This window comes from Mastigoproctus giganteus, chromosome 10 (assembly GCF_048544385.1).
Source record: "Mastigoproctus giganteus isolate SK-2022 chromosome 10, ASM4854438v1, whole genome shotgun sequence".
Lineage (NCBI taxonomy): Eukaryota > Metazoa > Arthropoda > Arachnida > Uropygi > Thelyphonidae > Mastigoproctus > Mastigoproctus giganteus.
The window spans coordinates 18217993-18242605 of record NC_143584.1 but is presented as its reverse complement, the minus strand read 5'-3'; the positions used below and the strand labels follow the sequence as shown (position 1 = coordinate 18242605).

Genomic DNA, 24613 nt, shown 5'->3' with positions numbered 1-24613 from the left:
AGATAAACATAGGTAAGAGATTTATTGATGGTTAAGCATTCCCAAAATACATATTGGAACAAGTCAATGCATTAAAGGATAAATGTGTTCAAAAGTGGCTAAGTATCTTAAGGGCACAAAAGGTGATGTTGTTGTACACGTTGGAACTAATGACATTAAGAGTAAGAGATCTGCTGATTTACTCAACAAGTGCAGGTCGATGTTGAAAAAAAGTCACGAGTTAGGGTTGAATGTGAAAGTGTCTACAATTCTGCCCAGACACGATAGGAGGGAGTATATGATGAGAGTCTTGTCAATCAATTAGACCCTGGAGAGACTGTGCAAGGCTCAAGGGACAGAATTTTTTTCAGCCTGGTCTGTGCTTGTTGACAGGAGAGACTGCTTCTACAGGGATGGGGTACACTTAAATAGAAAGGATGCAAGAATATTTGCTGATACTATCAAGGCAGTGTTAGGTGGGTTGGAAAACTGCTAGCTTGGGGGGGGGGATACACAGACTAAAAGGTTAACAGTGGCCACAAGCAGAGGCAAAAGTGATTCTTGCACTGCTTCTACTGGAATGAGCAGCAGCATGGAAAGCAAGGCAATGGAGATTTCCAGGACTGTTGGGAGTCATAGTGGAAGAAATAAATACATGGGCTGTGTTAGGGTAAGTAACAGAAGAAACAGGTGCATGTATACTTGCATGTACACCAATGTTAGAAGTATAGTTAATAAATTTGAGTTTGAAGTGCTAGTCAAGACATCAAAGGCAGATATTGTGATTTCAGAGACGTGGTGCCACACAGATATAAGCAGTGCAGAATCGGAATTTGGGGAGTACAATGTGTATAGGAAGGAGCGGTTATGCTGTTAGTTAAGGAAGTGCATCCAATTGATGTTGGTGGGCAATGCAATGTTGAGTCTGTTTGGTGTGACATAAGCACTGGGAAAGGAAAAATGAGAGTAGATGTTATAGGCCTAATGAACCTGATGAGCAATTGTGCAGAGAAATAGAGTGGGCCAGTAAATCAGAATGTCTTATAATGAGGGATTTTAACTTTCCAGATATTGACTGGAACTTGTGGATTGGTCACTCACACACTAGCAAGACTTTTGTGGATTTACTGGATGACTGTTTTCTACAGCAACATGTTTGAGAGGCAACCAGAGGGAGTAATAATCTTGATCTGATTTCAGCAGTGATTATTTCTGCATTAAGAATTTGCCTATAAAGGAACCAGTGAACAGAATGTACTAATGTGGGAATTACTTAGATGTAACTACCATCAAATCTAAAGGGAAGGGCTTTTGCTTTCGTAAAAGGTGACTACAGAGGTCCCATACAGTTTTTCAAATTCTGTACAGTGGGATCAACTTATGATGTTACCAACATTGAATTCTAAATGGGAAGCCTTCAGGGACTTAATCTTGGAGGCTACTAGGCTTTTCATTCCAACTAAGAAATACTGTTCAAGGTTTCCAGGACTGTTATTCATCTGACATCCTAAATGGATGTCAGATGAATTAATGAGGCTCGTGGCAGAGAAGAAAAATGCATGGAATGCATATAAATTATCAGGTGACAGAAGCCTGTGGCAGGTATAAACTAGTCTGTAATCAAGTCACAAAGGAGGTTAGGCAGGTGAAGGAAGATTACAAGAAATCTTTGGCAAAGGATGCAAAGAAAAACAGCAAAGAGTTCTTTAGTTATGTAAACTCTAGAAGGAAAGGGATGAATCAGATTCAAACACTTAACATAGATGGGTTGACTATTGATGATCATGCTCAAGTAGCTGATAAACTGAATGAATATTTTGCATCTACATTCACATATGAGGAGTTATTCAATGAAGGGAGTGCCAGAAGTTTATCAAATGCTAACAGGGAGCTAAGTGATTTTGTGATAACTGAGAGCAAAGTGGAGGAGAAATTGTTGAAGTTAAACATAAGGAAGGCTCCTGGGGTGGAAGGGATCTATCCAGTTATATTAAAGGAGACAGCAAAGGAAGTAAGCAAACCCTTAGCCATAATTATGAGAGCTTCCTTGGACTCAGGGAGATCCCCATGGACTGGAGGTGTGCAAATATATCACCAATTCACAAAGGGGGTTCAAAGGGTGACAAGTAACTACAGAGCTTTCAGTTTAACTTGTGTTCCAGGGAAAATAATGGAATCAAGAATGGTTAAAGAAGCATTGCAGGATCATCTAGATAAGACTGCAGTAATAGTTAAGACACAGCATGGGTTTGTTAAAGGGAGGTCTTGTCTGATCAATTTGATTGGATACTAAGATATTAATGGAGGCACTGGTTAAAGAAGAACCGCAGGATCATCTAAACAAGACTTCAGTTATAGCTCAGACACAGCATGGGTTTATAAGGGGAAGTCTTGTCTGACCAATTGATTGGATACTATGATCTGGTCACAAAGCAACTGGATGCAGGGAATAACTTTGATATCATATATTTGGATCTTAGAAAGGCTTTTGATACTTGCACATGGAAGACTGCTGCACAAATTGCAGCAGTGCGACACTGGAGGCAAATTTCTGCTATGGATAAAGGGATGGTTGAGTGGGAGAAGACAGAGTCGTAATCAATGCACCCTGCTCTTCTTGGACTAATGTTATTAGTAGAGTCCCTCAGGGTTCAGTGTTGGGTCCATTGTTGTTTTCTGTATTTATAAATGATACTGATGATTGTATATCAGGCTTAATGTCCAAGTTTGCAGACAATATGAAGGTTGGCAGGGTTGATAATGACACTAAGCTGCTGCAACAGAATTTAGAAAAGTTGAGCAGATGGGCTGAGAGGTTGCAAATGAAGTTTAACATTGACAAATGTAAAGTACTACAAATGGAAAGCAGTAACCCCAGAGTAGCGTATCAACTCTGTGGTATTACATTGACAGTGGTAGAGAATGAAAAGGACCTGGGGGTAATTGTGCAGGCAGATATGAAGTTTTCTGAGCACTGCAGACGGTCTGCAAGAGTAGATCATGGTGTCTTGTCAATGATATACAGGAATTTTTCTAGCAGGGATAAGGAGGTGATTATCCCCTTGTATAAGGCAATTGTCAGGCCACACCTTGAGTACTGTATACAGGTCTGGAGGCCTCATTTCAAGAAGGATGTAGAGCTGTTGGAATGAGTACAGAGAAGGGCAACAAGATTAGTGAATGGAACAGAGGGTTGCTCTTATGAAGAAAGGCTAAAGTTTTGCAGATTACAGTGTTTCGAGACTAGGCACCTGTGAGGTGATCTGATTGAGGTGTATAAAGCCTTGAATGGTTTGAGCATGCTCAATGCTGAAGAGTTCCTTCCTCTTGCTCAGAATAATCACCTGAGAGAGCATAAATTCAAATTGGGGAAAGACGGTTGTAGGATAGATGTGTGGAAGTTTGCCTTTAGCCAGTGGGTAGTTGATTGGTTGAACTGACTTCCATCTTTTGTTGTGGAAGTTGATAGCCTAAAGAAATTTAAGGCTGAGCTGGACAGGTATTTGGAATGAACAGAGGGGTGAAATCGGAGCGGTTTTTTTTTTTTTTCGTCTGATGCTGCATAAGCTTGCTTTCTTGCATCATATGCTTCTACTAATGCTGAATGCTAATGATGTGGTCACAAAGGAACTGAATGGCAAAAATAATTTTGATATCATATACTTGGATTTCAGGAAAGCTTTTGATACTGTTGCACATGGAAGACTGCTGTACAAATTGGAGAGGTATATCATTAAGGGTAAGTTGCTAAAATAGTAAAAGGATGGTTAAGTGGGAGACAACAGAGAGTAGTATTCAATGGATGCTGCTCTTCGTGGACAAATGTTATTAGTGGAGTTCCGCAGGGTTCGGTGTTGGGCCCATTGTTGTTTTGTATATTTATCGATAATATTGATGAAGGTTTAATGTCCAAGTTTGCAGATGATACAAAGGTTGGCAGGGTTGTTAAAGACAGTATGCTACTCCAACTGGATCTAGATTAGTTTCGAAAATGGGCTGAGAAGGGGCAACTGAAGTTTAACATTTACAAATGCAAAGTACCGCATATGGGTAACAATAACCAAAGAGAAACGTACCAGCTGTGTGGTACTACACTCAGGGTAGTGGAAAGTGAAAAATACCTGGGGGTAATTGTGCAATCAAATATGAAGTTCGCTGAGCAGTGCAAACAGGCTGCCAGGGCAGGTCATTTGAGTCTTGCAAATGGTATATAGGAATTTTGCTAGCAGAGACAGGGAGGTGATTATCCCATTATACAAGGCAATGGTTAGCTACACCTAGAGTACTGTGTACAGGTCTGGAGGCCTCATTTTAGGAAGGATGTAGAGTTGCTAGAACGAGTACAAAGAAGGGCAACAAGATTGGTGAGGGGAACAAAGGGATGCTCTTACCAAGAAAGGCTTAAGTTCTGCAAATTGCAGTGCCTGGAGAGTAGGCACCTGCGAGGTGATCTGATTGATTTGTATAAGGCCTTGAATAGGTTGTAGATGAATGCTGATGGGATTCTTCCTCTTGCTCAGACTAAGAACCCGAGGGGCCACAGTTTCAAATTGAGGAAGGACAGTTGTAGAATGGATGTGCGGAAGTTTGCCCTTGGCCAGCGGGTAGTTGATTGGCAGAACAGGCTTCCATCTTTTTGTTCTGGAAGCTAAAAGCCTAAATAAATTTAAGGCTGAGCTGGACGGGCATTTGGAACGAATGGAGGAGTGAAATGGGAGGGGGTTTATTTTATTTATTTTTTCTTTTTGGCTGATGCTGCATAAGCTTGCTTTCTTGCATCATGTGCCTCTGCTAATCATAGTAAATCAGATTAATTAGATATGATTTTCCTTTAACAAAATTATGCTGTATTTTTCATATTTAATTCCTGTACAGATGAAAGTATAGTGTTTCACCTATACTTCTATTTTCATGATGCAAATTCATAAAGTACAGTCTATTTGCACTGTAGAAAACATTGTGTTATCACACTTGACTCGTCTTATCTCTTTACATGATACTACTAGTTGCCAGATAATTTTGTAATGTTTAAATAGATATTCCTATATAAACATGCATCTATGTAATTGAGTTTGATGTTCATTTTCCCATTAGATTAAAAAAATTGTTATGAAATCTAATAATAGTTGGACTTACATTCTAATAAGTTCTGCTTTTCTATTATAATTTAGTTTTTAGTTTTATTATAGCACTTAATAGAAATGTCAAAAATTAGCTATGAAGTCTCACACTTTTAAGTTTTTAATTAAGGTTTGATGCTATTTTATATTTTTAAAATTGTGTTATTCTCTCCCTTTCACTTCCTGATAATAGAATCCAAATAAATGCCTAATCATTGTACCATACTTAGAAATCAAACTCTAATTCTGTTAATCACATGAAGGAAAATGTTTTTGACAGTTATAATTTCAACTATATATTTGGCAATATTACTGCAGTGAGATAATTTATCCAATTTCTGGAAAAATTTTACATCGACTTAGTGTACAAGTAACATTTTCACTCGCTATACCAGAATTATGCCATGACTCCTACTCTGTGTGCATCAAAAAACACTGCATGGCAATTGAGTGTATAAACAGAGTAAGCTATATGGGTTTGTATCAGAATAGTAGTGTTAATTATTTTAAACTAACTATACTATGATTATAGGATTTTCTTCTTTCTGTGCAGCTAGAAATGAAGAAAATGCTTCTGGATCGTATGGTACACTTATTGAGTCGTGGTTGTGCAGTTCCTGTTGTCAATTATATAAAGTCCTGCTGGCAGAGACAAGATACTGACATCTCACTTATACGTTATTTTGTTACAGAAGTAAGTTACTTTTTTTTAAAGGAAGCTTTTGTGATTACAACTTGAATTATAATTTCTTCTTTACATATGCTAAAAATAAAGTACTATTATCTTCACCGACTTTCTACTGTATCTTTATCTCTAATTGCTCAAAATATATTTCTTACCATTCTGTTTTCAGAATAATGCATCACGTTGTCCAGGTTTCTGCCTCGTACATTATGGCTGTTCTGATAATGGTTCTGTAAAAATATCAATTTTAATTCTGTTTGATAAAAACTCTTGAAGTGTTGCATGGTAATGTACGCTCTATTCTCAGCTTGTGTGCTTACCTAAATTTCTGTCTGTATTTTGTTTTTGCTGGTTGTCATAGCACCTAATTATCTGAAATTTGTTATTGGGCTTTGAATAAAATAATTCAAAATGGATTTTAAAAAATTCAGAATATCAAGCTTTTATTCTGAATTTATATAAGGTGCCTCCATAGCCAGGTGGGAAGGAGCAGCAGTGCGTAGCACACGCTTCTTGATTAGACAGGGGTTCAAGCCAGTGACCACCAAATATGGGACACCGAAAGGTCAGGAAATGACCACCGCATATTCCTGGAGCAATATGGCCTTAGTTGCTAATGCTCCTAAAAACCAAATAACAACAACAACAATGAATTTATATAATATAAAAGCCCATCAAGCTTTTATTCTGAATTTGCATATCCTTTCATTGATCACTGCAAAGACCATCAAAGAATTCCAAAACTGTTTAATCATAATTCCGCCCACATATAAGAGTATCTAATTCACTTTTAGAACTTCCCTACTAATCATATAATCTCTTGCAGGCAGTCCTCCAATATAGTGGCTTTAGAGCTTATAATCATTCATTTGGGGAGGAGTAGGTGTGGATGCTGTCAGCATTTGGAGAAATTGTTAAAGGCTTCTTCCAATCAGCACTGTAGTTAGCCAGCCAGATCAAAGGAGTAAGGTTTTTCAGTTCACATAACATGCATATAGGCCAATAAATATGCACTTGTACAGTCAAATATGAACTTTGCTGAGCAGTGCAGATGGGCTGCCAGGGCAGGTCATGGAGTCTTGTCAATGATATATAGGAATTTTGCTAGCAGGGACAAGGATGTGATTATCCTGTTGTACGAGGCAATTTTCAGGCCACACCTAGAGTACTGTGTACAGGTATGGAGGCCTCATTCTAGGAAGGATGTGGAACGAGTACAAAGAAGGGCAACAAGATTGGTGAGGGGCTTAAGTTCTGCAAATAGCAGAAATTACCAAGAAAGGCTTAAGTTCTGCAAATTGCAGCACCTGGAGAGTAGGCACCTGCGAGGTGATCTGATTGAGGTGTATAAAGCCTTGAATGGGTTGAGCAAGCTGAATGCTGATGGGATTCTTCCTCTTGCTCAGATTAAGAACCTGAGGGGGCACAGATTCAAACTGAGGAAAGACAGCTGTAGAAAGATGCGCGGAAATTTGCCTTTAGCCAGCGGGTAGTTGATTGGTGGAACAGACTTCCATCTTTTGTTGTGGAAGTTGATAGCCTAAATAAATTTAAGGCTGAGCTGGACAGGCATTTGGAACGAATGGATGGTTTTTTTTTTAGGCTGATTCTGCATAAGCTTGCTTTCTTGCATCATATGTCTGTAGTAATGCTAATCTTCTTGGAGGGACAAAAGGTTCCATTATATAAAGTTATATAACATTCCAAATCATAGTCCTTCCCATTTTTATTTTTGATAGTCTGGGTTTGATTTCCATGAAAAGCTAGCTAATTTCAAGGATTTTGTTTGCTTCATATAAGATGAAGTCAGTCTCACACTCGATCTGCAGGATCAGGGTCTCTCTCTCTCTCTCTCTCTCTCTCTCTCTCTATATATATATATATATATATACATACACACACACACACACAGTGCTTTTTTACTTAAATTTCCATTTTTTATTTAGTGTCTATTGTTAAGATATTTTTCTATATAAAACTGTATAACCATTTTTATTACTCAGTTGGACCACTGTTTAATGAAATCCTTTTATAGCAAATGGATTAGTAGAGAATTAACTCGGTATGCACTGTTCGCATTTCTGGCCTTCAGGCAATTAGTGCTGCTGCGTGAATTGAGAGAGCTAAAGGGATTACCATTCTACAACTTAGTGGTACCTAGTAAAACCTATCCGACCACCTGTCCCACATATGGAGAAGTTGCGTTGGTCAAGAGTGAGCAGATCAAGGTGTATTCCCAATGGGCTCTGGCCCACCTTCTACTGCAGTGGTGTCCAACCTTTTCCCATACAGGCGCCATATTCAAAAAAAATTCAAAGTTAGATTTCTTTCGTGTGTTACTTTACTGAACAAAACATTTAACAAGAAACTTTTTTTGATAATTAACGAAATTTAAAATGCTGTTTTAGTTCACTTTCTTCATGGGCCGTAGGTTGGACACCACTGTGAATCAACTGTAAACACCCCATTTGAGAATTATAAAAGTGATTTTCTTTTACCCCCGGCAAATAATCATCTGTTATTTCGCGAAAGCGATTATCCACATTTTTCGGTAAATTTTCCCTATTTCTGTTTATGTGGTCACAGTAGCTGAATATCTGAGTGACACCGACATTTTAGACTGTTTAAAAAAAAAAAAAAAAAAGAAAAGAAAAAATGCAAATTTAAAAACTAGTGACAATACCAATGATGAGAGAAAGAAAACTAGGACAACGAAGGTATTAATCCTTCTAAACATGAATTGTTGGCATTTGGTGAAAATTAAGTTAAAAAATTGTCAATTAGGTTACAGTTAAATGAAAGAAATGCAACTAGTGAATTTCAAGGATACCTAATTGATAAGAAGGTTTCGAAAGAATTGAAGCATTTTATGGCACTGAGTACGATACCAATATCATCAAGTGAATGTGAACTAGGATTTTCACAAATGAATCTGATCGCCAGCCCAACCAGTGCTTCGTCGATGACAAAAACAGTTCCTTCACTACTGTTTCTTAAAATTGTAGGCCCACCGCTGATCTGCTTTGCAAACGTCATTCAGCAACCGACACACAAAGAGGAAGAAAAGTTGCCATAGGGTGTCGGATAAGAACTTAATAAAAATTAAAATATTCTACAAAAACTTTATTATGAAATTATTTTTTACTTATTTTACTCACATTTTACTTTTTTTTATATACTTGAATAATAATTTATTCAAGTTTATAGTATTATAATATCTTATGTACTTAAATAATACACTTAATTTGTTGTTCTTCCAGAAACATTACTACTAAAGTAACAATACCATGGGGAAAAAAAATTTGAGTACTTTTCATATCCTTTTAAATTTTTCCTGTTGGCAAAGAATGAGTACCGGCACCTATTTTTTTACAAAAAAAAGCACTGTGTAGGTTGGATGATGGGAAAGGCAGCTGACTTAAGAGTTTGACAAAGGCCAAATTGTAATGGCCTTTTCAGAGCATATCTGAAACAGCACAGCTGCTGTGGGGTGCTCACGGTCAGCCGTGGTTAGTACCTACCTAAAGTGGTCTGAGGAGGGAAAACCAATGAACCGCCAGCGAGGTGTTGGGCGACCACGGCTCATCAATGCTCGACGTGAGCGGGAAGGCTCTCCTGGATGGTACGTGGCAACAGAAGGGCAACTAGTCGGTAATTGGAATGCTGGTGATGGGAGTAATGTGTCACAACACACAGTACAGCCACTCCCCGATTAATGTAAGGGTTGCATTCCACACAACTCTACATAAGTCGGAATTTCCCTAAATGCTTATGCAGTACTCGTGAATTTGAAATGAGAATTATTTTTCAATTTTTTTATCTCATGCGCAGGAAAAATTACAAAATTGCAAAAAGAGAGAGCAGACAGGGGCATAATGTCAGCAAGTTTTATTTTTCGAGCATCATTGCCAGAATTAACTCTCCAGCTGATAGCACACCACTGTGGAAGTTGAGGGCTGTGGAGATTTAGAAGGAGTTTTTTCCAACACAACCTTGTGGAAACCAGCGCGATGCTTGAACCTATTAAACTACCCATTGCTTGCCACGGGTAGGGCTTGGCTTGGGGTTTGCCGTACTTATCCTTAATATCTTCATAAATAGTTCTTGCTTTTGCTTGAGTGGCCATTGGACTCGGGGGCACTTGCTTCTGAATCTGATTTTCCATCCATATTATTAATAGCTTTTCCATCTTCGATATAGTACCTGAACACTGTTTTGTGATCACTGTTGATTTTACATGCGACGACCCTTTAACATGTTCTTTTAAATGTGCACTGTCCCTTAAAATAGTATTCACTGTTGAAGCAGCGAGACCTAATTCCATTCAATAGATGACAAACTGTCCTGCTTCATACTTCTTACCGGCGGAATTACTTAGCAAGTACAGGTCACTGTTGAAAAAAAGCCGTGAATTAGGGTTGAATTTGAAAGTGTCTGCAATTCTGCCCAGACACGATAGGAGGGAGTATATGATGAGAGCCTTGTCGATCAATTCGGCCCTGGAGGGATTGTGCAAGGCTCGAGGGGTAGAATTTTTTTCAGCCTGCACTGTACTTGTTAACAGGAGAGATTGCTTCTACAGGGATGGGATACACTTAAATAGAAAGGGTGCAAGAATTTTTGCTGATGCTGTCGAGGCAGAGTTAGGTGGGTCGGAAAACTGCTAGTTGGGGGGATACAAGGACTAATAGATTAACAGTAGCCACTGGCAGAGGTGGAAGTGATTCTTGCACTGCTTCTATTGAAATGAGCAGAAGCCTGAAAAACAAGATGCAGGATATTTCAGGGACTGCTGGGAGTCATTGCGGTACAAGTAAACACATGGGTTGTGTTAGGGTAGCCAAGAATAGAAACAGGTGCATGTATACCTGCGTGTACACCAATGCTAGGAGTTTGGTAAATAAATTTTATGAATTTGAGGTATTGCTCAAAACATCAAAGGCAGATATTGTTGGGATATCAGAGACGTGGTGTCACACAGATATAAGGGATGCAGAACTGGAATTTGGTGAGTACAACGTCTACAGAAAGGATAGACAGGATAGGAAGTGAAGCCAGTCGACATCGATGGACAGGGCAGTGTCGAGTCAGTTTGGTGTGACATAAGCATAGGGAAATCAAAATTGAGAGTAGGAGTGTGCTATAGGCCTAATGACTCTGATGAGTATAATAAGATATTGTACAGGGAAATAGAGTGGGCCAGTAAATCCGAGAGTCTTATAATGGGGGATTTTAATTTCCCAGATATTGACTGGAATTTGTGGGTTGGTCACTCGCACACTAGCAAGGCTTTTGTGGATTAATTGGATGATTGTTTTCTACATCAGCATGTTCGTGAGGCAACAAGAGGGAGCAATACTCTTGATCTGATTATCAGTAATGATTCTTCATGCATTAAGAATCTGCAGATAAATGAACCACTGGGTGGCAGTGATCACAGTGTGTTGAAGTGGGATTTACTCAAGGAGGTAACTACCATCAGAGGTAAAGGGAAGGGTTTTTGTTTTCGTAAAGGCGACTATGATGGTCTGAGACAGTATTTAAATTCTATACAGTGGGACCAACTGATGATGTTACCAACAGCAAACTCAAAATGGGAAGCATTCAAGGAACTAATCTTGGAGGCTACCAGGCTTTACATACCAACTAAGAAATATTGTTCAAGGTTTAGGCCTAAATGGTTGTCAGATGAACTAATGAGACATGTGGCAGAGAATAAAAATGCATGGGATACATACAAATTAATGGGTGACATGGAAGCCTATGATAGATATAAGTTGGTCTGTAACCAAGTCACAAAGGAGATTAGGCAGGCAAAGGCAGACTACGAAAAATCCTTGGCAAAGGATGCAAAGAAAAACAGAAAAGAGTTCTTTACCTATTTAAACTCAAGAAGGAAAGGGATGAATCAGATTGGTCCACTGGATATTGATGGTTCAACAGTTGAGGATCCTGCTCAGGTGGCTAACAATCTAAACGAGTATTTTGCATCTACATTCACGCATGAGGAGTTATTCAGGAAGGAGAATGATGTAGGTAAAGTAAACATTGGCAGTGAGCTGGATGATTTTGTAATAACTGAGAGGAAAGTGGAGGAGAGATTGTTGAGGATAAACATAAAAAAGGCACCTGGGGTGGATCGGATCTATCCAGTTATATTAAAGGAGGCAGCAAAGGAAGTAAGCAAACCCCTAGCCATAATTATGAGAGCTTCTTTGGACTCAGGGGAGGTACCCATAGACTGAAGATGTGCAAATGTAACCCCAATTCACAAAGGAGGATCAAAGGCTGACACAAGTAATTATAGACCTGTTAGTTTAACTTCTGTTCCAGGTAATTAATGGAGGCACTGGTTAAAGAAGCACTGCAGGATCATCTAGACAAGAATTCAGTTATAGCTCAGACGCAGCATGGTTTTGTTAAGGGCAGGTCTTGCCTGACCAATTTGATTGGATACTATGATGTAGTCACAAAAGAACTGGATGCAGGGAATAACTTTGATATTATATATTTGGATCTTAGAAAGGCTTTTGATACTGTTGCACATGGAAGACTGCTGCACAAATTGGAGCAGTGTGGCATTGGAGGCAAATTGCTGCTATGGATAAGGGGATGGTTGAGTGGCAGAAGACAGAGAGTGGTAATCAATGGACACTGCTCAACGTGGACTAATGTTATTAGTGGAGTTCCTCAGGGTTCAGTGTTGGGTCCGTTGTTGTTTTCGGTGTTTATGAATGATATTGATGATGGGATATCACGTTTAATGTCCAAGTTTGCAGATGAAACAAAGGTTGGCAGGGTCGTTAAGGACACCACTGATGCTATGCTGCTGCAACAGGATCTGGAAAGGTTGAACAGATGGGCTGAGAGGTGGCAAATGAAGTTTAACATTGACAAATGTAAAGTACTACATATGGGAAACAGTAACCCCAGAGCAACGTATCAACTCTGCGGTACTACACTGACAGTGGTGGAGAATGAAAAGGACCTGGGGGTAATTGTGCAGGCAGATATGAAGTTCTCTGAGCAGTGCAGACGAGCTGCAAGAGTAGCTCATGGTGTCTTGTCAATGATATACAGGAATTTTTCTAGCAGGGATAAGGAGGTGATTATTCCCTTGTATAAGGCAATGGTTAGGCCACATCTTGAGTACTGTATACAGGTCTGGAGGCCTCATTTCAAGAAGGATGTAGAGCTGCTGGAACGGGTACAGAGAAGGGCAACAAGATTAGTGAATGGAACAAAGGGTTGCTCTTATGAAGAAAGGCTTAAGTTTTGCAAATTACAGAGTCTGGAGACTAGGCACCGGCGAGGTGATCTGATAGAGGTGTATAAGGCTTTGAATGGTTTGAGCATGCTCAATGCCAATGGGATTCTTCATCTTGCTCAGAATAATCTGCTCAGAGGGCATAAATTCAAATTGAGGAAGGACGGATGTCGGATAGATGTGCGGAAATTTGCCTTTGGCCAGCGGGTGGTTGGTTGGTTGGTGGAACCGACTTCCATCACTTGTTGTTGAAGTTGATAGCCTAAACAAATTTAAGGCTCAACTGGACAGGTATTTCGAGCAAACAGAGGGGTGAAATGGGAGTGGTGTGTTTTTTTTTTTTTTGGCTGATGCTGAATAAGCTTGCTTTCTTGCATCATATGCCTCTACTAATGCTAATGCTAATTTTCATCTTCATTTCTAAATCAATTTTGTTTTGTTTTCTAGCACTGCCACCACATGTACTTTCCGTTGGTCCCTTTCCCTTCACCATTGTAATAAGTAAATAGGAATGAGGAGAAGATTCTGAAAATTTATTTATGCATTTTATATGATTGAAGATTTCAGTGAAGGGGAACTTATTTCATATTAATACCATAACATAAAAACTCACAGAATTCCAGTTATTGGGATTATGGTAAATGCAATAAGATAGAGTTTATTACCCATTTATAATACATTGCGCTAACACAAAAGCCCAGTAAACCAGAAAAGTGCAAATTGTTTTTATTGCTTTTTGGTAGTGACCTCCAGAAATGTGTTTTAGAAAAACACATTTTTGGGCACAAAGGCGTAAAAATTGATTCTTATAGCGGAACATATGATAACGATGAAAGGGTAGTGCAATTTCCATTATAAAAATGACCTCTTAGAAAGGTATATAGTGAAAATTAACTTCCTAGGCCTTGAAAAAAAAATTTTTAAAAAAATAATGCATTATTGGATTCACATTACAGTATTTTCATGATACTTCCATTTATTCCACCTTGAAGCAAAATACGTTTCCATGATTTTTTAAGTTTGCACCAGCAGGCAAAAACTTACGTAAAGTCGAATTTCCATTAGTAAAGTATTAGGTAAGTCGGGAGTTCCTGTACGTCGAACCCTGTTGAAAATGGTGCTGTGTAGCCACAGGCCGCTCCGAGCGCCCATGTTAACCATGGTTCACCAGTGTCAGCGCTTACAATGGGCATGCAAGCATCGAAACTGAACCTTGAGTGATTGGAAGAAGGTCATCTGGTCCGATGAATCACGTTTCCTGTTGCACCATGTGGACGGCTGTGTACGTGCTGCACCTACGTAGCCAGGTGGGCAAGAGCAGCAGTGCATAGCACACACTTCTTGCTTAGACCGGGGTTCAAGCCCGTGACCACGAAATACGGAGGATGCGGAAAGGTCAGAGAATGACCACTGCATATCACTGTGCACCGTGGGACAAAAACAAGCCGGTGGAGATGGTGTCGTGCTTTGGGTGACGTTCTGCTGGGATACCCTGGGTCCAGTCATCCATGTGCCAGGCACTGAGGTCTACCACCTACCTAACATCATTGCCGACCAGGTACACCCTTTCGTGGCAACGGTCTTCCACTCTGGCGGTGCCATCTTTCAGCAGGATGATGCATTCCCTCCAAATGCCTGTCCAGTTCCTCCTTAAATTTATTTAACCTATCAACTTCCACAACGACAGATAGAAGTTTATTCCAGCAATTAACTACCCGCTGGCTAAAGGCAAATTTCCGCACATCTATTCTACATCTGTCTTTTCTTAATTTGAATTTATGCCCCCTTAGGTTCATAATCTGAATAAGTGGAAGGATCCCATCAGAATTCAACGTGCTCAACCCATTCAAGAACTTATACACCTCAATCAGATCACCACGCAGGTGCCTAGTCTCCAGCCACTGCAATTTGCAGAACTTAAGCCTCTCTTGGTAAGAGGATCCCTTCATTCCCATCGCCAATCTTGTTGCCCTTCTCCTTACACACCCAAGCAAATCTACATCCTTTCTAAAATGAGGCCTCCAGACCTTGAGTACTGTATGCAGTACTCAAGGCATGTCCTGACCATTGCCTTATACAGAGGGACAATCACCTCCTTTTCCCTGCTAGCAAAATTCCTATATATCATTGACAAAACCCCATGACCTGCACCTTAAGTGTAGTACCACACAGTTGGTATGTTTCTCTGGGGTTACTTGGAATTTGTCAAGGTTAAACTTCAGTTGCCACTTCTTAGCCCATCTGCCCAAATATTCTAGATCCTGTTGCAGTAGCACACTGCCATTACTGTCATTAACAACCCTGCCAACTTTGTATCATCTGCAAACTTTGACACTAAGCCTGATATACCTTCATCAATGCCGACCGGGCTAGCCGAGTGGGTAAAGTACCTGCCCGGCAACCCAAAGGTCGTGGGTTCGATTCCCGCCTCGGGCTTGGAGCAAAGTACTGCAAAAACCTTGGGAGGTGCAATATGGCCACAGAAGCCGATGCGCCAACAACTACCAAATCAAAAAAAAAAAAAAAAAAAAAAAAAAACCTTCATCAATATCATTGTTAAATATACAAAACAACAGTGGACCCAACACCGAACCCTGTGGGACTCCACCAATAACGTTAGTCCACGAAGAGCAGCACCCATTGATGACCACCCTCTGTCTTCTCCCACTCAACCATCCTATTATCCATTGTAGCAACTTACCCTTAATACCATTCTGCTCCAATTTGTACAATAGTCTTCCGTATGCAACAGCGTCAAAAGCTTTCTTGAAATCCAAATATATATCAAAATTATTTTTTGCATCCAGTTCCTTTGTAACCACATCATAATATCCTATCAAATTTGTCAAACAAGACTTTCCCTTAACAAAGAAATGCTGTGTCTGAATTATTGCTGCAGTCTTGTCTAGATGATCTGCAGTGCATCTTTAACCATTAACTCCATTATTTTACCCGGAACAGAAGTTAAATTAACTGGTCTGTAATTACTCGTGTCACCCTTCGATCCCCCCCTTTGTGAATTGGGGATACATTTGCACATCTCCAGTCCGTGGGGACCTCCCCTGAGTCCAAGGATGCTCTCATAATTATGGCTAAGGGTTTGCTTAGTTGCTTTGCTGCCTCCTTTAATATAACTGGATAGATCCCATCCACCCCAGGTGCCTTTCTTATGTTTAACTTCAACAATTTCTCCTCCATTTTGCTCTGAGTTATTACAAAATCATTAAGCACCCTGCTACAATTGATAACCTTCTACGATTTTCAAACCTTAATAACTCCTCATGTGTGAATGTAGATGCAAAATACTCATTCAGTTTGTTTTCTCTCTGAGCAGGATCATCAAATAGCAAACAAACTGAATGAGTATCCGGGTGGTGTGGCATGGCACACCACCCGGATTGTTTGAGACTGGTTTGTGGAACATGAGAAAGACTTCCAGGTATTGCCTTGGCCTTCAAATCTCCCAGACATCAATTCCATCAAGCATATATGGTTTGTGTTGGAACAGCAACTCCAAAATGCGTATCAACCACGGAACTTACAGGGGTTAAAGTAGCTGCTGGTTACGTGTTGGTATCAGATACCACAAGACACATGTAGAAATCTTGTAGCGTCCATGCTTTGTCAGGTATGAGCTGTTTTGGCTGCACGTTGAGGACCAATCGTATTAGGTAAATGGTCATAATGTTTTGGCTCGTTGGTGTATATATATACAAAGTGTATAGGAGAAGGCTGTTAAATTAATAAAAAATAATATAAAGAACTAAAATAAATGAATATGAAATGAGGTTAATCTAAAATGAGATAAAATAAAATATCAAATAAAATGAAATAAGATAACATTTAGGTCATTCAAAACATATCTCACCACAAGAAGCTTATGACAGTGGCCTCTCCTGTCACCATCAGGAGAGGAGATTTCCTATGATATCTTCAAATGCAAAATAAGTTTTAACGAGGGCAACATTTTCATCCTATATTCAATCTAACATGAAATCTGCTTATGTGTATGCATGAATGGCCTATTTCTTCATGCTGAAGAAATAGGCCATATCATCATTTTGTGATATTTTTCAGCCATTCTGCCTAGGACACACATTATCCATAAGTCAACCTAAAATTATATATTTCATTTTTAATTACATCACCAAAAATGTGAATCTCTTAAAACAGACCATTACAGCCTGAGCTGAGACAGTTCCCCAAGCAATATAACAGAGAAAAAGAAATGCACATTATCATGCATTTCTATTTAATTGAAATAAAACCTACACTTTAGTAAAAGTTCTGTATATTTAAATACCAATTAGATGGAGATCAAATTTTGCATTGTATAGGCACTCACAAAATAAAAACCTTTCTCCATTTTTGTTAAAAATTTAATGAGTTGTTGGTTTTTGTTGATATTGTCATTATTACTGTTCAGAGGCTGTGTAAAGTTTGTTTTTAATGAATGATATCAGCTGATACTATCAGAGTGATTATTTTTATATGAAAGTTTTTATTCTTAAAGTTCATGAGTAAATTTAGTTTTTTTTTTTTTTATCTTCATACATATAACTGATTGTAATATTGAATAACTGCACAATCAAACTTGTAGTCCTATAAGGCCCTTTAAAAAATATATTTTTGGAAAACCTATAGCTCATGTGCATCTGATTGAATTTCTAAAAAGAGGCCTCTCACATTCAGATATTTTAGTTTTTGACAGAGGAGATTAAGAATAGTGGCAAAGAAAAATTGTTTATGCATGAATTCCTGAATCACATGAACTAGGTTTGCATGATATGCAGTTTGCATCATGCTACAAGGATATATGGATTATGAGCTAAGAGTCCTTTAAAATATAGCATCATCAACAATTCTTATTCTGGCAAGTTTTTACTTTATTTTCTTTTAGGTTCTTGATGTGATTGCCCCACCATATACCTCAGAGTTTGTTCATCTTTTCCTCCCTTTAGTAGAAAATGAAGAAATTACTGGTGGCATGAGAAATGAAGGTGAAAGTGATCCTGTATCAGAATTTATAGGTAATGAGTTTGCCATCAACATTTTTTATGTAAGAAATATACTATTGAATGATGTTGTATATATAGAAATATTTCAGTGCTGTCCTTTACAGTAATAAAAATAAGAATGCATTCTTTTCCATTTAATAAACATAAAAAATCTGAAAAGCAGAAGGAGTGTAAACCAAATTTCCCAGTGCCTTTACTCTTCTTGATTTGTGCTAGGTTCCACATTGGACAAATGTTAATCTTTATTTTATTTGCATACACAATGAACTTTGTTATTCCATTAATAAAAATATAAGTGCGTCTGGTGATGTGAAGTTGCCAGGAAATGTGAAAAGCAGAATGGAGAAGTCAAACTTTACATTGAATAATAGATTATACTATTTATAATAAAAAAATAAATAAATGGTAGCCAGCAACTTGCATAGTGCTGATATGCATTTATATGCACAAGAAATATTCAAAAGGCATCATATTTTTTGTTCTATTAAAAAAAAAAAAAAAAAAAAAAAACCCTGAAATGATTCCATGTATGTATATGGTAAAAGACTTGAAAAAACATAACCAAGTGGCACAAGGTGTTATTTAATTAATACCAGAAAGCATGAATTTCACTAGAGAATTGTACACGGAACTGCATTTTTGTCTGCCAAATGTAATCAGAATTATATAATCACAGAAATCACACGAGGATATTCAATTCTGTTGGACAGAACACTCTTTCTACATAATGTCCATTTCACTTGAACAGTATCTTATTAAATATGGAGATAGCTGTAGTGGTAGTAGTAATGGAGGCATGTGATGCAAGAAAGCACACCTATGAGCTTATGTAGCATCAACAAAAAAAACAAAAAAAAAAAAACAATTACACACATCCATTCCCTCTATAAGTTTGTCTAGTTCCTCCTTGAATTTATTTAAGCTATCAACTTCCACAACGACAGATGGAAGTTTGTTCCAGCAATTAACCACCCACTGGCTAAAGGCAAATTTCCACACATCTATTCTACAACTGTCTGTCTTCAATTGGAATTTATGCCCTTTGGGTTTACAGCAAGCGGAAGAATCCCATCAGAATGTGATCTACTCATTCAAGGCCTCAATCAGATCATTATACACCTCAATCAGATCACCTCGCAGGTGCCTACTCTCCAGCTGCTGCAGTTTGCAGAACTTAAGCCTTTCTTTGTAAGAGAATCGTTTGTTCCCCCTCATCAATCTTGTTACCCTTCTCTGTACATGCTCAAGCAACTCTACATCCTTTCTAAAATGAGGCCTCCAGACCTGTACGTAGTACTCAAGGCTTGGCCTGACCACTGCTTTATACAAAGGGATAATCGCCTCCTTTTCCTTACTAGTAAAATTCCTGTACACCATTGACAAACCTGCTTTGGCAGCCTGTCTGCATTGCTCAGAAAACTTCATATCTGACTGCACAATTACTCCCAGATCTTTTTCATTTTCTACCACCCTAAGTGTAGTACCACACAGTTCATACGTTTCTATCCATATGCAGTACTTTACATTTGTCAAGGTTAAACTTCAGTTGCCACTTCTCAGCCCATCTGCCCAAATTTTCTAGATCCTGTTGCAGTAGCACACTGCCATTACTGTCATTAACAATCCTGCCAACCTTTGTATCATCTGCAAACTTTCACATTAAGCCTGATATACCTTCATGAATATCATTGATAAATATACAAAAGAACAGTGGGCCCAACTCTGGGGGACTCCACTAATAACATTAGTCCATGAAGAGCAGCGTCCATTTATTACCACTGTGTCTTCTCCGACTCAACCACCTTTTTATCCATTGTAGCAACTTACCCTTAATACCATACTGCTCCAATTCGTACAGTAACCTTTCTACATGCAACAGTGTCAAAAGCTTTGCTGAAATCCAATTATATAATATCAAAATTATTTTTTGCATTCAGTTCCTTTGTAACCACATCATAGTATCCAATCAGATTTGCCAGACAAGACTTTCCCTTAACAAACCCATGCTGTGTCTGAATTATTACTGCAGTCTTGTCTAGATGGTCCTGCAATGCATCTTTAACCAGTGACTCCATTATTTTCCCCGGAATAGAAGTTAAACTAAGTGGTCTGTAATTACTCATATCACCCTTAGATCCCCCTTTATGAATTGGGGATACATTTGCACATCTCCAGTCCGTGGGGACTTCCAAAGTCCAAGGATGCTCTCATAATTATGGTTAAAGGTTTGCCTCCTTTAATGCAAAGGAATACTCTAGTGAGTACTGTAATTCAGTACTCACTAGATCATGCTTCATGTGAATTATTCTAAAGATAAAAAAAAATAATTGTCAAAAGGTTATTATTTCAAGGTGAAGTGCAAGCAGTGGATGCACTGAAGTAGGCAGGGCAACATTAATTCCTGCATTGTTTCTGACAACTTTACATTTACTAACAAAAATTTGTTACCATTCAAAAGCCAATTTGAAGGAAATTGTTTAAAATTAGCCATTCAGTCATTTTTGAAAGTAACTCTTTGGGTTACCAGAATGTGTATGGTGCAAGGAAGCCTGTGGCTTATGCTGCACCAGCCAAAAAAAAAATTCTGAATTACCCCGAGAGAGAGAGAGAGAGAGAGAGAATCACCAAGAAAGAGGAGAATGATGATATCCAGCTCAGGACCCTAGGTGTGCCAAGCCCATACTCACCAGATGTGAGCCCCTGGGGTTGCTAAATACAAATGATATTGTATCTTATGATCTCCTCTGATTTTGTGATTGTCCTGGAGTGTAAACAGAATTTATTATTATTATATAGAGGGTGATTATAATATAGGTGTCACTTTAGAAAGAACAATTCTAAATCACAGAAATGAAAGATCCCCCCCCCCTCTCCTCTGATCTCCTCTGATTTTGTGATTGTCCTGGAGTGTAAACAGAATTTATTATTATTATATAAAGGGTGATTATAATATAGGTGTCACTTTAGAAAGAACAATTCTAAATCACAGAAATGAAATATATCTCCCCCCCCCCCACCGGCTGCCAAAGTTATAAAAAGTGACAGAGTGAAATTAGGTTAGTTTTCTACAATACAACAAATGTTTTCAGATCACAATATGGTACATAACTTAGAAAGTCCCTGTATATTTAGCCTGCACTAGTGCAAAAAAAAGTAATTGGCCAAGAAGATTGTGTTGGTTTAAATTGTAAACAATGGTAACCTGTTGTGAAAAAGGTTGCAATATTAAAGCAGTTGCATGAAACTGTTAGCATTGGTTTATCAGTTGTATATTTTGAAAGAATTAATATTTAAATTATTAGCTCTTTCAAAATAATCTATGAATAATTTATTTTATTCTCATAGTATGTATGAACGGACGTGTTCATACAGCCACTTCACATACAGCAAGCCTCAGGCATGCAGGCTGAATGTATTAACATATTAAATCTTCAAATTTTCAGAGGCTGGTTTTATCCATTTCTAAAGTGGGAGGGGGGGGGTAAGAAAAGCTTAACCATAGCCTGAGGCCAGTTAACTTATCCCTGCTTAAAAGACCTCAGGCAAGTTTTATTTTTAGAAGTTTAACAACCCACTTATGTATTATACTTCACTTAAACTTTTAGAATCACCATTGCTTCATTAACGGATAAAATTTAAATAGATTATCTACTTATTTTTTAAAATATTTATATATATATATATATATATATATATTTGTCATTGTAAAGTAACAATTTTATTTCATTTCAGTCCATTGCAAGTCTAACTATGTTATGGTGAGCTGAAGAAAAGCATTCCAACCCACACCACAGAAGTTGTAAATGTAATAAAATATTTGTTTTTAATGATGTTGTTTTGAGCTATTTTTTAAAAGTATAATACACAGTGTGCCAATTAAATAACGAGACTGACACTACTGCAAAAAAAAAAAAAAAAAGAATAACACTAATGGCAAATTAAGTAACCACCCCCGATGTGTAGACACTGTTTACATCTTTTATACAAGTTTTGAAAATGCTTCTGGAACTCCTCTTCTGGTACCACTTTCAGCTGGTCAGTCACTGCAGCCTGGATATCCTCCATAGTCCCGTATCACATTCCTTTCATGGCTTGGCTGTTTTCATTTTGGGGAACAAAACAATCTGCAGGAGCCAAATCCAAAGAATTGGGGGGGGGGGGTCAATGACTGGAATCGTTTTTTTTGCTCGATTTTGACGGCAGAATGTGCGGGTGCATTGTCATGGCCAGGTCAGGGATCATCCTCTAACAACTCATGTCCTTTATGAAAATGAGAAAACCATTCAAACATTCTTGGTCGAGACAAACATTCATTAGCATAAACTTTTTTTAAATCGTCAAAAGGTTTACGTAGCACTTTTTCTCAATTTACAATAAAATTTGTTAACTGCTCTTTGCTCCATTTTCAATTTTCTGACAATGCGCACAAAACTATTACTCTTTCCATCATAAATCACAAACTACTGAACGGACAAGTTTCAACTTGCACTCGTTGGAAAGAGCACACTCTAGTGGATCTAATCATGTACTATTTTGGCCTCTTACATTAATACTAGGTGCGGAGTGCACGCAGTCTTGTTATTTATTTGCCGCACTATGTATGCTTAAAAACAAAAACAGCACAAAATTAAACATATACACATGCTTTTTCTCCCTCCCATTTCACTCAAGTGCACCAATAATTTTCCAAGAAATCACATTGAGTACTAATGGCACTCAATTGGCCAAGTTAAATTATCTTATTTATAGTCATTACTAGATTATTCTGGCCATACCTTAAAAGCTGAACTCTGTTCCTCTTTTAAAAAAAGCAGATGTATTAAACTAAATATCAACTTACATGTTTAAAACTTGGTTTTTGAACCGTTTTTTTTAAGGATCAAAAAAGGTAAAATTACAAATAACTCAGTGCATATCACACAATACTACTATATTTCATTAATAAAAGTTTAAATTATTCTATGCATACTTTTAATTGTAGTTCCTATGCAGTAATAAATGAATCTCAAGTATGTCAGATTCTGAATTAAGATCCATTCCAAATCCAGAACTGGATTTGGAATGTATTCCTCTTCACAGAAATCAATGGCATATCCCAAACATCACCTCATTGCAGCCCATGGACCATTGAGCAGTGGGCGAGTCATCACTGTAGTCAAAATACCAAATAGGTATTTTAATTTGTGACACTGAGGGCAAAGGTAATACTAAGCTAGAGTGGTGGCCCTCAAATTTGTACAAATAAATACAAAATCAGGGAAAAAAAACTGTAGTTTTAACTTAACTATTAAGCTATGTATTTATTAATAAATCTGTTGCCGTAATGCAAACTTGTGTCAAAAAAAACGGCAATTTTTGTACCTTAAAGCAGTGGTCTCAAACTCAAATTGCATGCGGGCTGAATGCACGTTCTGAAAGCAGCTGACAAGCCAGAATTTTTTTTAACAAAATGAGAGTGAATATAAATATATATATTGTGCACCGTACTTACCCCTAATGTATGGATACCACTCCTTTATAACCTGGTGTTACACATGATGCGTGTGTGTGGTGTGTTGCGTGTAAGTTTATAATAAGTTTGGAAATTTTTCTTTTAAAATTTAATTTGCCTCGAACATCGTTTAATTGAAAATTTATTTCAATAATGTTTCAAACATTGTAGAAAATACACTTATATTTTCTACAATGTTTTCTCTATGCTTACTTTTTATTTCTCAAACTTATATTTTTCTCCTTCTCTCCCTGACTAAAATTATGAGACTCTTTCTTTCGGTTAAATTTTCTTTTCTATTTTCTTCAGATGCCCCATCACTTACTAAATATTTATCAAAACATACAAACAATAATAATAACGCAAAGGAAAAAATTCAAATTTATATTTATGTTCTATCTGAAATCTAAAGGTTGGTACCTGCAAGAAATTTCTGTTGGTTACACTTTGTAATTAAAACATATTGACAGCTAAATATTAAATTTTCAGACCAACATTTATTTCAAATAATTCTAATATGTTGAATTAACCACTAAATAACTTACTTTTAACTTAAACTAAAAATAAACAAATTATGAAAACTTTCCAATTGGAACAAAACTTGAGAATAAATAATGACAACCTATTCTCTTTCTGTTATTTATTAAATTTTTCTTCGACACATACAGAAAAAATACATATGTTTGTATGTAAATAATTATAAACTTCTTTATTTCTTACTACAACTTGACGGCGTTTCGATTCTGATAAAGTTTGTAGCCTTAGAGAAAAATTACTAGAAACTATCTCGGATTGTAGATGCTCATCGGTCAATCAGGTTCTTTTCTTAGACTTATTAATTTTCAACTGTGAAAAAAACTGTTCACATATCAAACAAAGCGATTATTCTTATTGCAAAAATTCGTAACTGAAGGTATTTATCTTTTGACAATTTTCCTATAAATTTTAGCCTAGAGGGTTGTTATAATGGATCCAGAGCCTTGCACATCAAGACTGAAAAGGAATAGGGGATGGACAGGTATGCACAGTGTGAAGCTGATGACATTGAATTTG

The 24613-nt window shown here is 37.7% G+C and overlaps 1 protein-coding gene across 2 annotated transcripts in view; it reads left to right on the top strand.

Moving 5' to 3' along the window:
- Positions 1 to 21861, top strand: part of TH1 (negative elongation factor complex member TH1) — a 157035-nt gene extending 135174 nt beyond the window's left edge. For both annotated transcript variants that reach the window (XM_090383793.1, XM_090383792.1), the window contains exons 14-16: positions 5653 to 5793; positions 17952 to 18081; positions 21802 to 21861. In XM_090383793.1, coding sequence (XP_090239919.1) covers positions 5653 to 5793; positions 17952 to 18081; positions 21802 to 21836 — 306 coding nt within the window. In that variant the 3' untranslated portion in view covers positions 21837 to 21861. The remainder of the gene's footprint in view (positions 1 to 5652; positions 5794 to 17951; positions 18082 to 21801) is intronic.
- The last annotated feature ends 2752 nt before the right edge of the window (positions 21862 to 24613 follow it).